Source organism: Enoplosus armatus, chromosome 22, assembly GCF_043641665.1.
Source record: "Enoplosus armatus isolate fEnoArm2 chromosome 22, fEnoArm2.hap1, whole genome shotgun sequence".
In the NCBI taxonomy this organism is placed as follows: Eukaryota; Metazoa; Chordata; class Actinopteri; order Centrarchiformes; family Enoplosidae; genus Enoplosus; species Enoplosus armatus.
The window spans coordinates 16683543-16696796 of NC_092201.1; the positions used below are offsets into that span (position 1 = coordinate 16683543).

Here is a 13254-nt window from a genome sequence, read left to right on the forward strand (position 1 = left end):
ACCAATCTAATCTCTCCTTCACTCTCACGCTTCCCACCCAGCGGCCTCTCTAGCCCTCTCTCTCTCACAACACACACACACACACACACACACACACACACGCAATGGAGGCAGCTGAGTAGGCGCCTTCAAGGGATCAGCATCCTCTCATCCCATTGGAGGAAGAGAGAGGCACGACTGCAGCGTCCTATTGGGTACCAGCCTGTATCACCACCACCACCGCCGCCATCATCATCATCATCATCATCATCATCCTGTGTCACATGTGCAGCATCAGCAGGGGGACGCAGAGAACAGAATGTCCACACGCATGCATTGGTTGTCATTTATTTTTTATTTTTTATTTTTTACCGTTGGAGCTGATGAAGTGCAATGGGTTCACGCCGCCAAAAGAAATGGAATAAATGTCCAATAATTTGCTTTGTTTCAAGACATGCGAAAAACCACAACAGGCCCCGTGTGTCTGCACAAGAGGATCACTTGTGAATAAATGAATGAAGGAATGAGGCAAATGATTAAAATGAAAACCAGCCAGAGGACGAGGAGGAGGAGGAGGAGGAGGCCCACTCACCGGGCCCAATGGCGCCGAGAAGCACCAAAAGTGTATATATATATATGATAGCACAAAGTGCGCCACCAGATAAACCGTCAGATAAACATTCTAGCCGCAGACAAAAGAGTGTCTAATTTACAGGTGAAAGTCCACCTGTGTCCGGGTCCACCCAGATAAGGCGGGACTGTTAAGGCCTGCCAAGGTGCCAAGATGGCAAATGGGCCCCATGCCAGTGTTGTAAATGTGTGCCACAGTGCTGGTTTGTTCCTCTGAAATGCACTCAAGCGCAAAGAAGTATTGTAGCCAAGAGAAAATACTCAAGCAAAAAGTAGGCCCTCAAAAACTGTGAAGTACTTGAGTAAAACTGTGCGTGGAATTAGAACCCCCCCCCCCCACACACACACACACACACACACACCTACTCCCAGGATACATTAACATTAACTGAACAGTCCTACATACTGTGGAGCACCTGTAATTACACTTTTTTTTTTTTTTTTTTTTTGGCATTCCCACTCCCACAGCACCAGGTTTATGGGGGGAAGGGGGGGGGGGGGGTTGCTTCTGAGTCTGAGCTGCATTCAGGTTGCATGGGTCTCCTCTGTGTTACGGTTAAGTGGAAATGAGATGCAATCTGCAATCCTGCTCCGCAAACGCTCCTCTCACATGTGAACCCAGCCCCCCCCCCCCCCCCTCTTCCTCCTCCTCCTCCTCACTCCAACCCGTTCGGCTCCACACCAGCCGTGTCTCTCCATCTCTGCTGCGCTAGCCGCCGGACGCCGCTCCTCCGCCGGGAACAGAAAACGGATACCAGCCCTTTAGAAACATCCGCAAAAGAATAATAATACAAAAAAAGTGAGTATTACGCTTATTAATAATTCTTTTTTTTTTTTAATAGGCTATTTTTTCCCTTCTTCTTTCTCTTCGGGGGCCGCCGCACAGTGATGCGTGCTGAGCGCCTGAGCAGCAATGGATGCCCCGGAGTTGAACTGCCGGTCAGTTTATGGAAAGTTAAACTGGACGTCGCTGAACTGCCCTGAAACGACATGAAAGGGAGCCGGCGTGAGCGTCTGGCGTCGCGTTAGATAGCTCGGAAGCTATCGGGTATTATTATGAATTATCATTATCATTATTATTTTATTATTTTTTTGAGATGGTGTGCGACATTTGTGCCATCTCGACCCCTGCCACAGTTATTAAACGGTGCAAAGTGCAGCTGCTGTAGCTCATTAAGCCGAGGCCGCCCGTCTGTGATGTAACGACAACACACACACAAAAAAAAAAGAAGTGTCGGGCGACTGCGTGACGTTCCTCCATCTTGACGTAGCCCGCCGGTTTCTACGTCTGTTTCCCGCCGCTGCGCACTTGACTTTGGGGTGGGGGGGTTTGTGGCTAAACGCAAATGTCGCGCAGACAGGTAACCCCCCCCCCACAGCCTCCCCTGTCCTTGTGCCTCCTCTCAGCATCACCCAGACGAAGGGCGACGGGGGACAGGGGCTCGGGCCCGGGCTGTTGCGTAACCCCGAATATCGCCTCAGCGAAACAATGGGGTCCTTGAAAAAGGCCCTGCCGGTGGGTAGACAAATATTTCAGACATTTCAGGAGGCTAAGCCCGGGGGTTGGGGGGGTCCAGCCGCCCTGTTGTTTCCCCCGAACAAGAGCCAGATAGCTGGACCCCCCCCCCCACCACGGCCACCCCTCCAGTTTATACAGTGTGTGCCCATGTATGGACACAAGCAACCCCACCTTGACCGCCTTATTTGAAAGTGTCCATTTGACCTTGATATGAGCTGATATCTTAACTTGTTGGCAGCCCCCCCCCCCCCCCCCCCCCCCGAACATTACAGGACAACATGAGCTCACAGGTCTTTGTTCTTTATCCGTACTGATACTGTTACCGTACTGTTTCATTCCATTTTATATATATATATATATATATATATATATATATATATATATATATATATATATCCATATATCACTATCTATGTGTTGTATCTAATAACTACTCTGACCCCCTCTCTCTCAGCACAGTTTGATTAAATAGGACTCCACAGCTTGTTATGTCTCTAGAGGTTAGCGACAGAAAAAGTTAGGGGGGGGGGGGGAAAGCCCTGTCCCATTTATTTATTTTTGTGTGTGTGTGTGTGTGTCGTCTCTTTAGGGCTTAATTTGACCTTGATATGCTGTTGCTCATTTACCGGACACGAATCAGCTCGGTGGATCTCTTCAGGCCTCTTTGTGTTTCAAGTTTTTACTCTCCGGGCGTCATGTCGTTTTCAGGGGGGGGGGGGGCTGGACTTATGAGCTCCACCTTCTGGGCCTGAACAGCCGCTGGTCTGTCTTACCACCATGGACATGAACGTCAAATTGGTTCAAATTGTTTGCAATCCAAAGTGGTCGTTTTTAGAACGTTCCTCTTGGTTTCATAGCCATTTCTTTGGCGGTCCCAGGGGTGTCTTCAAGCTCAACTGTGACCACTACGCCAAAAGTTGCCGCACATTCTCAGTGCCGTTCCTGGTGCCACCGAGTCCTCGCACAACAACCGACGAATAGCATGACCCCTCGCTTTTTCTCTTTGTCCTGTTGGCTACGTGTCTTTGCGGCAACCCGGAAGTTAGCGTCGCCCCCTGGTTCCCTCGACTAAAAGCCAATGGGAATTCTCCACGGGATTTTGGATTATTGCAGAAAATAAGCTCTGTGGCAAAACCAAAGTTCCTGATACTTACACGTTTTGTTCAGCAAGATGATCATCATTAGTTCATGGACCGTAAATGGAATCGCCAGAAGTAAAAAGCTAACGTTAGGCTATAAAGGAACTACACCAGGGTCGCGTTACTTCAACGTCACCACCGCTGAGCTTCACTTTGAAGAGAATATATAGATATAGATATATATAGACAGATAGATATAGAGTATAACCACAACGAGGCTGTAAAGGCGGACTAGTGAGTAGATGACTTTCCGTGTTAACGTCCGCGACAACCTCTGTAGTGTCATCTAGCCGCTTGTTAGCGGTTATTTGGGACATCTAACCAGAAACCCACTGACTTCAAAACAAGGGAACCGGGTTCCGGATTTCAGGACTCATTCCTGTAGTACTCTATTAGACTGAATTTATTTCAGACCTGGCCTGACGAAGGACTAAGACCGGAGAGGACCCGTGAAGACCTCTAAACCTGTTTTTTTTGTTGTTGTTGCCTGCTACAGCAATTACAGTTTGGGTTCGCCTCAAGGCTGTAGATGTCATATTGCAAGAGGAGGTACTTCAGTATTGTGGTATCAGTAGTCTATCCATGTGCCAGATTTCATATTTTCACACTCCTTCTCCTTTTTTCTCTCCCAAGTAGATTAAATAGATTTCCCCCACAACAGCAAACAAGACGAAAACATAAACCAAAACCATACGTCAGACACCACACAGCGGGTGGGGGGGGGGTGGGGGGGGGACGCGATAATGGCCCGCGACAACCTACGCAGACAACTTCATGTCCGTACAGATTAGCAGAACGGGCTCGAAAACACTGTGATGGCGGCAGCGGCGGCCCTGATAAGATTCAGTATTTAAAATGGACACCGGGTTTGAGTCGGGAGTCGATTTCTGGGGGTTTTGGTTCCTTGCTCTCGGGACGCCGCCATGATGTCTCGCCTCTCGATGCCCGTCCTCCCGCAAGTGTTCGCGGTCCTACTCTTCACGCGGGGTCAAAAAACGTTGCACATTCTCGTCGTTTTCGTCACGCTTTGAAACAATTAATCGATACGTTGATTGAACGTGTATGTAGTCTGCTATTGGTACAGACTATGAAATAAGACAGCGACTGGACCAGTGCTGCCTTAAGGTTGCAAATGTAAACACAGGCCGCAAACATAACATGTGGACGGTCAAATTGAGAAAACCAGCCAGAGGTGCTTTTGACCTTTGACCTGCGTGCCGACACATTCGGACACTCACCCGGGACATGTCTCATGTGTGTGTCTCTCTCTCTCTCTCTCTGTGTGTCTCCCTGCCAGCTGCCATCATGTCCTCAGTGCTGCAGAAGCTGATCAGCCCCCTGGCCAGCAGCCCCGCTGAGCCTCCCAGGAACAAGGTGACGGTGGTCGGTGTGGGCCAGGTGGGCATGGCCTGCGCCGTCAGCATCCTGCTCCGGGTAAGACCCGTACAAAAATCTGATGCATCACCATAGGTGTAAATGACTATGCACAGTACATGTCAGTGGATGTCTCCCACCTACGTGGCCATATATGTACCAATATATTTCAGCATAGAGCAATGCAGTGTGTCCAATACATCTTTACACATATACAAATATATTTTATATTAAATGAAGAAGCAAATGTCAAAAAAAAAGACATTTGTGTATATATATGTAAAGTTCAAATATTTTGTGAAACATATTCCATCATCTGCGTGGTGCTACATAGTCGTAAATCACACTGTGCATACCTATATTAAATAATGCATCGCTACATTTGAATGTAAAATGATACTTGCAAGGCTACTCATAAGGACATATTAAAATCACACACGTCATACACAGATTCTTTTCTGATTTACTGTACAATACAAAGTATATTAAACAACATGTGTGTGCCATAAGTAGTAGCCTATATGTACAGCTGCAGCACGTATAACACACATTATTTAATATATATACGTGTAGGTTCATGTATAGAGTGCAAGGAGAAAAATGTTTGTAGATAAAAATGATGTGTATGTTAGGTATTATGGGTTTACTAATCTTATTAGGTATGAGTCATAAGCTGTAGAAGCTCAGGAAATATATATACACGCATATATACGTATATTTATTTTAATTCTCTTCATTGAAAGAAATCCACATAACAATCAAATGTTTTATCGTCTCGTACATTTTTCGTCTTTCCTTTTTTTGTTTTGTTTTGGGGTTTTTTCAACAAGAAAGATAATCCAAAAATGAGACAAGTAAATGAAAATAAGATAAAAATAGACTGATTTCAAGAAGCTGTATAAACATCTACATATATGCATATATACACTTATATGCCCACATACACACATCCTTGTATCCCTCCACTTTTACCCATATATATAATATATATATATATATATATATATATATATATATATATATATACACATATCCCTTCATATATGCACACCTACATATATATGCATACTCATAAGTGCACATATTTATCTATAGATCCGCCCAAAAGTGAAATGATTTGGTCAAATTTGTGTACATTTGTCACAATTCTAAGATAAAAAGTTGATGTGATGATGAAAAGCAAAATGCAACATTAAAAATGAAAGCACAATCGTCTTCCTCATCACTCCTCCTCCTCCGGACAGGACCTGTGTGATGAGCTGGCTCTGGTGGATGTGATGGAGGATCGCCTCAAGGGAGAGATGATGGACCTGCAGCACGGCAGCCTCTTCCTCAAGACCTCCAAGATAGTCGCCGACAAAGGTGAGCACCTGCTGCTGCATCTACCACCCCCCCCACCCCCCCCCCTCCCAAACGTCTCAGGGACGTCACTAATCAGTAATTTCCCTTCCTCTCCTCCGCCTCCTCCAGACTACGCGGTGACAGCCAACTCGCGCCTGGTCGTGGTGACGGCCGGCGTCCGCCAGCAGGAGGGCGAGAGCCGCCTCAACCTGGTGCAGAGGAACGTCAACGTCTTCAAGTCCATCATCCCCCAGATCATCAAGCACAGCCCCAACTGCACGCTCATCGTGGTCTCCAACCCCGGTGAGCACGCCGACAGGCACATTATCACCTTTGGGTTTGTTTGCATTGTGTGTGTTTGTGTGTGTATTACGCATCAATAACCCCCCCCCTCCTTTGGTTGTGACACACCCTCCAGTTGACGTGTTGACCTACGTGACCTGGAAACTGAGCGGTCTGCCCAAGCACCGCGTCATCGGCAGCGGCACCAACCTGGACTCTGCCCGCTTCCGCTACCTGATGGCCGAACGCCTCGGCATCCACGCCAGCTCCTTCAACGGCTGGGTGCTGGGAGAGCACGGAGACACCAGCGGTGGGTGCACGCGGGGACCAGACTCGGCCATTGACCATCACTCGACGATCGTAGCACGTGTCAGATATGTTGTGGATTAACTGTGCGTGTTTGTGTCCGTTTGCGTTTCAGTGCCCGTGTGGAGCGGCGCTAACGTGGCAGGAGTCAACCTGCAGAAGCTGAACCCAGAGATCGGCACCGATGCCGATAAGGAACAGTGGAAGGCCACACACAAGGCTGTGGTGGACAGGTACGAAGATGTCTCAATACAGTCTCATTCTCCAACGAGGGGAGATAAATTAGTATCTACTACAGCACTTAATTATGAGAATTTAAACCAATGAAATGAAAAACAGTGGATCACTCTCGCCGCTCTCATAGCTTTATTTTCAGCTGCACACGACCTGCTCAGCAGCAAACAGCAGACAGGCACAGTCCAGAGACCAGCTGGTGGACATAGCGGAGCATTTAGCGGCTAAAGAGACGGATGTTCCCCCGCTGGGAGAGAGCAAAAACAAAATAACTGTTTGCTAACACACTAGCGATGTCAACTCTGTAAGTCTATACTACGTCAGACGAGAGTGTGATGTTCAGCTTGTTGAGGTTTTCTTGCCCCCCAAAGTGCACCCCAAACCCCCCCCCCCCCCCCCCCACCAAAAAAAACCAAACTACAGCTCCCATGAAATGTGTATTAGCGCAGCAAATTATACATCATTGTAATTGTTGGGTGCGTCACTACTAAGCGATATCACTCACATTAAATGCAGTAATTTGATGCATTGATGATATGAAAATATTGATTAGTGCAGCTTTAACAGTTAAATTCAACTGTAACAACAACCCTGATATATTGTCTCGATCAGCAGTAATATGATATGATAATATTTTTGTTGTCGCCAGTGTTGGCTTAAAGTTCATTCTTATGATACTTTGGAAATAGTTTGACAAAACAATCCCAAGTCGAGGTCCCCTCACTTGACGAGACACAGTGTCCCTCTCCGTAAAAGAACCAAATGCAAACGCTTTCCGGGGAGGTTCGCTCAGCTAAATGCTAAATGCTAAATGCTAAACCCTGCTGTTCACTCAAAAACCCCAGTTAAGATGAGGAGACGCGGCTCGGACACAGATTCGGGGCTTGGAAGTCTCTCTCGCATAAGCACCGGGCCGCATCCAGGCTATCATGGCCGCGAGACATCGATTCTCTCGTGTCCGTATTTAACAGCTGTGAGTGCCTCTTGTTATCGGAGTGATTACAGTTTTAGTTCAAAGTGGCCCCCGGTGGGAACGCAACCTCCAACCCAGCTCCGGCAGCGCTAACGCCAGCTTCACTCCACGGCCGCCTGTCGGAGCTCAGGCTCGCACTCCATTGTAATAAATGGTCAACATTTCTATACAAGGGTCTTCAAAGCTTATGATGGCGTAATATATTGACCATTCTCCAACATTTTATTCTTGTTTTTTTTACGCTGAGATTTACTCATGGTAAATATTCCTATTCCTATTAGGGGTGTTCACGTTTCGTCGTACGACATAGAACACGTCAGTAGATACCCCCACACCCGAGCATTTACGCGTCTTAAAAAACACACAGTATAGATGTTAACAGAGTGCTGCCCTGTGTCCCAGTGCCTACGAGGTGATCAAGCTGAAGGGCTACACCAACTGGGCCATTGGGCTGAGCGTGGCCGACCTGACCGAGAGCATCGTCAAGAACATGAGCCGCGTCCATCCCGTCTCCACCATGGTCAAGGTCTGACACACACACACACACACACACACACACACACAGGAAATACTATTACCCACAATGCAATTTCTCATGCAAGCCTCCGTTACGTGGGTTATTTTCTGGACTTGCTAGCAAATGATTTCAACCTACTTCCATTCTCCATCATTTTCTGATTCAAGGACAAGTCAATGGACAAAAGTCAGGACGTGGTTAGCCTAGCTTAGCATACAGACTGGAAGCGGAGGGGGGGGGGCAGCTAGCCTCTAAAACTCATTAATTAACATTTGCCACACAAACAGGAATGTAAAGCTGACTGTTTTGTGGTTTTAGAGGCAGTTACATGCAACAGACGGTGACAGCCGGGTGCAGTGACTGTTTGCGGCTTCCTGGAGTCTTGCCATCAACCAATTCCAAAAACTGCACAGGAGTGCTAGCTGTTTCCCCCTGCTTCCAGTCTTTGAGCTAAGCTAGGCTAACCGCACCCTGACTCCAGCTCCGTACTAAGAAATAAAGCTTATATGCTGCGTTTGTGTGTTGCTTTTTAGCCTCCTCACCTGACTCTCTGTACACCTGTGTGTGTCCCCTCAGGACATGTATGGCATTGGTGAGGAGGTCTTCCTGTCTCTGCCCTGCGTGCTGAACAGCACCGGCGTGAGCAGTGTGGTCAACATGACCCTGACAGACGGCGAGGTGGCCCAGCTGAAGAAGAGCGCCGACACGCTGTGGGGCATCCAGAAGGACCTCAAGGACATCTGAACACACGGCCGCCCGCGCATAGAAACCCAGCCGAGACGCCTGTCCACACGCACACACTTTTAGAGCGTCCCTCTCTCTTCAATTGTACCGCTCTTATTTTGAAGGACAGCACCAGTGTTTTGTTTTTTTAAATAAACGTCAATTGTACATGTTCGTCAGTGCTGCATCATGTCACCATCTGCTTCCTGTCAATCAAGTCTGAAAAAACAAAACAAAATACTGGTACGCTCCTTTAAAAGAAATATGCACATTTGGTCCCCAACAGCGAGTAGGCTGAAGTCGCCGTGTTATTGTGTCTGTCTTAGGAGATGTAAGTGTTACTGTACACCCCCCCCCCCCCCCACCCTTTATGGATTATTGTGTTCCAGCCGTTTTGGACCAGGATCAACACACAACCCTCAAAACAAACAAACAAACAAACAAAAAAAGCCAGAAGTGTCACTGTCCTCCTCGTCCACCCCTTACTGTGAATGAAAGACACTGAAAACGTCTAGAGAAAGAAACCCTAAAAGTCCCATAAAGAAGACACTGTGTCCCCCCCCCTTGCCTTCTTCTGAAAGAGTTACCCTGTTTCCTCTGTGTTAGCAGAAGGGAGATGATGGCACAGCGGGGGCAACGAGTGGAAACGTCCAGCTTGAGTTGTTTTTTTTGTTTTGTTTTGTTTTTTAAAAAACACCAGTTGTGACTGTCTGACCTCGTGTTGTACACCGTGTCGGGAAAACAGCAACGTGTAACTTAATAAATTTGAACCTCACGAAGGCCACTGTGTGTGTGTGTGTGTGTGTGTGTGTACGCGAGTGTTGTCATTTATTTTTTGTCAAATTACTGATTTTGTTGTGGGGGAAAACGGACCACCGCCATCTCACGGAAGAAGTACTCCGTTTAGAGAGAGAGCACGAGGATCCTTAATCCTTGTCAGTAAAATGCAAAGAATGGTAACACTGTATATGAAGGCGCACATGTCCACCGTGAATTCGTTGCTGAGTAGCACGCATATTAGTGGCATAGTGGCTCTTTATTAGTTATGATAAAGCACTTATTAATGCCTTATTCTGCATGACCATATTCTACAACCACTAGGCCATTAACTATGGCTATTTCCCTCAATTACCTCCTAATTACTGCTTATTGCTAGTAAACAAGGACGTTGCACATACATTTTGATATGAATAAGATTTCCTCAGTATTGGCCTTCTCCCTTAATAACACTTAATAGATATAATCTATTCCTATGTCATAAAACACAAAGCTACTGCCGTTAATAGTGCCCAAATAACTCCAAATGAAGTCTTTCCCAAATCACACGGTTTTGTTAACGTTTTTTTTGTACATTATTATTTATTTGACTAATGTTAAAAGTGTTATCAGATATGTTTGCACGATCGATCGTGCTGTATCCGGCTGCGACTGTGTGTTGTCTGTAGTGTCATTTAAAAAAGCAGCTGCAGCGCCATCCTGCAGTTGGATGAAGCCACTGCAGAAAATTAATACAATTAATTAAGTTTCAAGTTTATTTGTTTCATTGTTATTATTATTATTATTATTAATAATGTAATTAATGGCACTTTTGTTGTGAAACTGCGGAGGTCTTCCCTTCCATCATAAAAGTCCATTGGAGTGTCTCCTTTGGGTTTTATTTTGTCTGTAGTGCCATTTCAAAAAGGCACCGCGGCGCCACCTTATGGCTGGATGAAGCAACTGCAGACAATTACAATTAAGCTTCTTTATTATTAATATTATTATCATTATTATTAATGTCACCATAACACCACTTTTATTGTGAAACCACGGAGGTCTTTCCTTTCATCATAAAAGACATGTTTCCTTTTTTTTTTTAATATGTGTTTTATTTTGAATTCCTTTCGTAAATTCCTGTAGATCTTGAAGGCATTTCACAGTAAAGGTAGGTACAAAAGTTTTATTCACACACACGTCATTTTATCCGAAGTAAACAAGGTTTTGTTTTGTTTTGTTTTGTTTTTAAACACACGCAGGACGAGAGGAAGACACGCATCTGTGTTCAGGTAGGCACCTCCGGTTCTCGTGAGAAGAGCGGGACGGGCGACAGCTTCTTTGCCCGGGCTCTCCCGTAGATGTGGCCGCTGTAGCGCTTCCCGAAGCGGAGGCCGAACGGGTTGAAGTTGAATTTGCTCCGGCGGTCGTTGCACAGGAGCTGCCGCTGGTCCTCGTTCTCCCTCAGGGAGAAGCACAGGCTGGGGTCCTCCGTCAAAAGCTCGCCCGCTGTCCTCCTCCTGAGCGCCGAGAGGACCGAGCCTGCGGGGTTGGGGTGGGGGTGGGGGGGCGGCAGCAAACCAGGGTCAAGAAATGTGCAACATTTTTGAATATTTGTGTTGACAGCTTGTTTTTAAATTGTGAGAATTTGAACAGATAATAGAAAACGAATTACAGGTGGAAGATAAATATGTATATATATACATACATATATATATGTGTGTGTGTGTGTGTATATATGTATGTATATATACATATATATACATATATACACACACATATATATATGTGTGTATATATGTATGTATATATATACATATTTATCTTCCACCTATAATTCGTTTTCTATTATCTGTTCAAATTCTCACAATTTAAAAACAAGCTGTCATACGCACATATATATAATTTTTTATATAATTTTAATTTATATTAGTTGAAATAGTATTTTCATTCAGTTAACTGTTGTTTCCCCTGTTCCATTTCATTTATTTCTTATTTCTTATTTCTTATTATGGAGATTTGCCCAATTTAGAGTCTCATATATATATATATATATATATACATATAAAAACACATATGTATATATATATATATATATATTTACTTTGGATTATTACTGATGCATTAAAATGTAAGCAGCAGACACATCTTCTGTATTTTCCTGTATTTGTTTTCTTTTCTTGGAAATGGTTTTTGCAGTTGCAGTTTTTTTTTTTTTAAAGGCTAGAATTTAGGAAGAAGCAGAAATAAAACACTACTGCAAACAATGACTCTTTCCTTTGGTGCCTTGGTCAGAATCTGTCAACAGTGCACCAGATTTAACAAGTGAATCATGTCTTAGTGAGTAAAATCAGCTGTTCAATAAATGTAGCAGGATAATTGTATCTTAAAGTTGTGCCTGTGTAAAATGCTCTTCCCATAAAATCACTTTTTTTTTTTTTTTGGTTTGTTAAAATGAATACTGTTAGGTCGCCCACCTGTCGCACGTGTCCTTTGCTCGGCGTCAAATCCCGGCAGAGCTGCCCCATCCTGACCCACGATCAGCCCGCACACCACAACCAGAGCGACGACTCTCATGTTCGGACAGAGGATACAAAATCAACCCCCCCCCCCTTCTCTCTCTCTCTCTCTCTCTCCGTGTGTCCGAACAGTGCAGATTAAAGCTGTGGGATGTTCACCCACCCCAGCAGGTTACTAACGCGCTCGCTTCCATCGGGCCTGTTTTATGTTCCCGCCAGGGTGACCCCGTGGCCCCCCGGCGGCTCGCGGCCAATCACGGACGCCTGCGCCTCTGTGCTGCAAATTGCTCTGGGTGCTGAAATGCATCATTCATGAGCTCTTCCGGGAAATGTTGACGGCTCGGTGGGATCACTCATCCAGCCCCAGATAATATGTTACTGTCATGAGCATTTTATTTATTTATTTTCTTAAAAACAAAATAAGTGAGGGCCAAAACGCCAGGACGCGTAATTGCGCCGTCCAGGTTCCGGTTTGGCTGCAGTGATGCAAAGAGCAGCACGCAGAAGGGCGGACTGAGTTGTTACTGGAACACTGTTCTTTAATTCTACGTTTTCCAGCCGAGACTTTCGCGTGTGTTAATGCGCCAACGTGTTTGCCATGCCAGGGTGTGTGTTCGAAGACTCCCCCGGGAGGGGGGGGTGAAATGCGACTGTAATTGGAAATTAGGACATGATCTGATAGATAGGTGCACTCATAAATGAAAAGGAGCATTGCAACTGTGGGCAAAGCTCTTAAAGAGGATCTATTGGAATTTAAACCAATGTTAAAGATGCACTCATCAATATTTTTATATAAACAGTGGATCAGTTTTTTCAACCGCCGTGTCTATCTGATGTCAGACAGGCACGGATGTCCTTATATGGTATCTCTGCTCCAGGCACAGACCAGATGTTCCTGCGTTGGTCGGTAACGTTAGGTTCACAGTTTGCCTGTGGAAATTCTTCCAAAGACTTCCGGAACTTGG

The 13254-nt window shown here is 45.6% G+C and overlaps 2 protein-coding genes across 2 annotated transcripts; one reads left to right on the forward strand and one right to left on the reverse strand.

Annotated features, from left to right (window-relative positions):
- Positions 1-1260: 1260 nt before the first annotated feature.
- Positions 1261-9801, forward strand: ldhba (lactate dehydrogenase Ba). Its single transcript, XM_070929384.1, has 8 exons — positions 1261-1408; positions 4565-4701; positions 5886-6003; positions 6112-6285; positions 6401-6574; positions 6686-6803; positions 8180-8303; positions 8871-9801. The coding sequence occupies exons 2-8, from the start codon at positions 4573-4575 to the stop codon at positions 9036-9038; spliced, it is 1005 nt and encodes a 334-aa protein (XP_070785485.1). The 5' UTR covers positions 1261-1408; positions 4565-4572; the 3' UTR covers positions 9039-9801.
- Positions 9802-11058: 1257 nt separating this feature from the next.
- On the reverse strand, positions 11059-12347 carry kiss2 (kisspeptin 2). The gene is made up of 2 exons (XM_070929027.1): positions 12248-12347; positions 11059-11312 (listed from the first exon to the last, which is right to left on the reverse strand). The coding sequence occupies exons 1-2, from the start codon at positions 12345-12347 to the stop codon at positions 11059-11061; spliced, it is 354 nt and encodes a 117-aa protein (XP_070785128.1).
- Between the last annotated feature and the right edge of the window lie 907 nt (positions 12348-13254).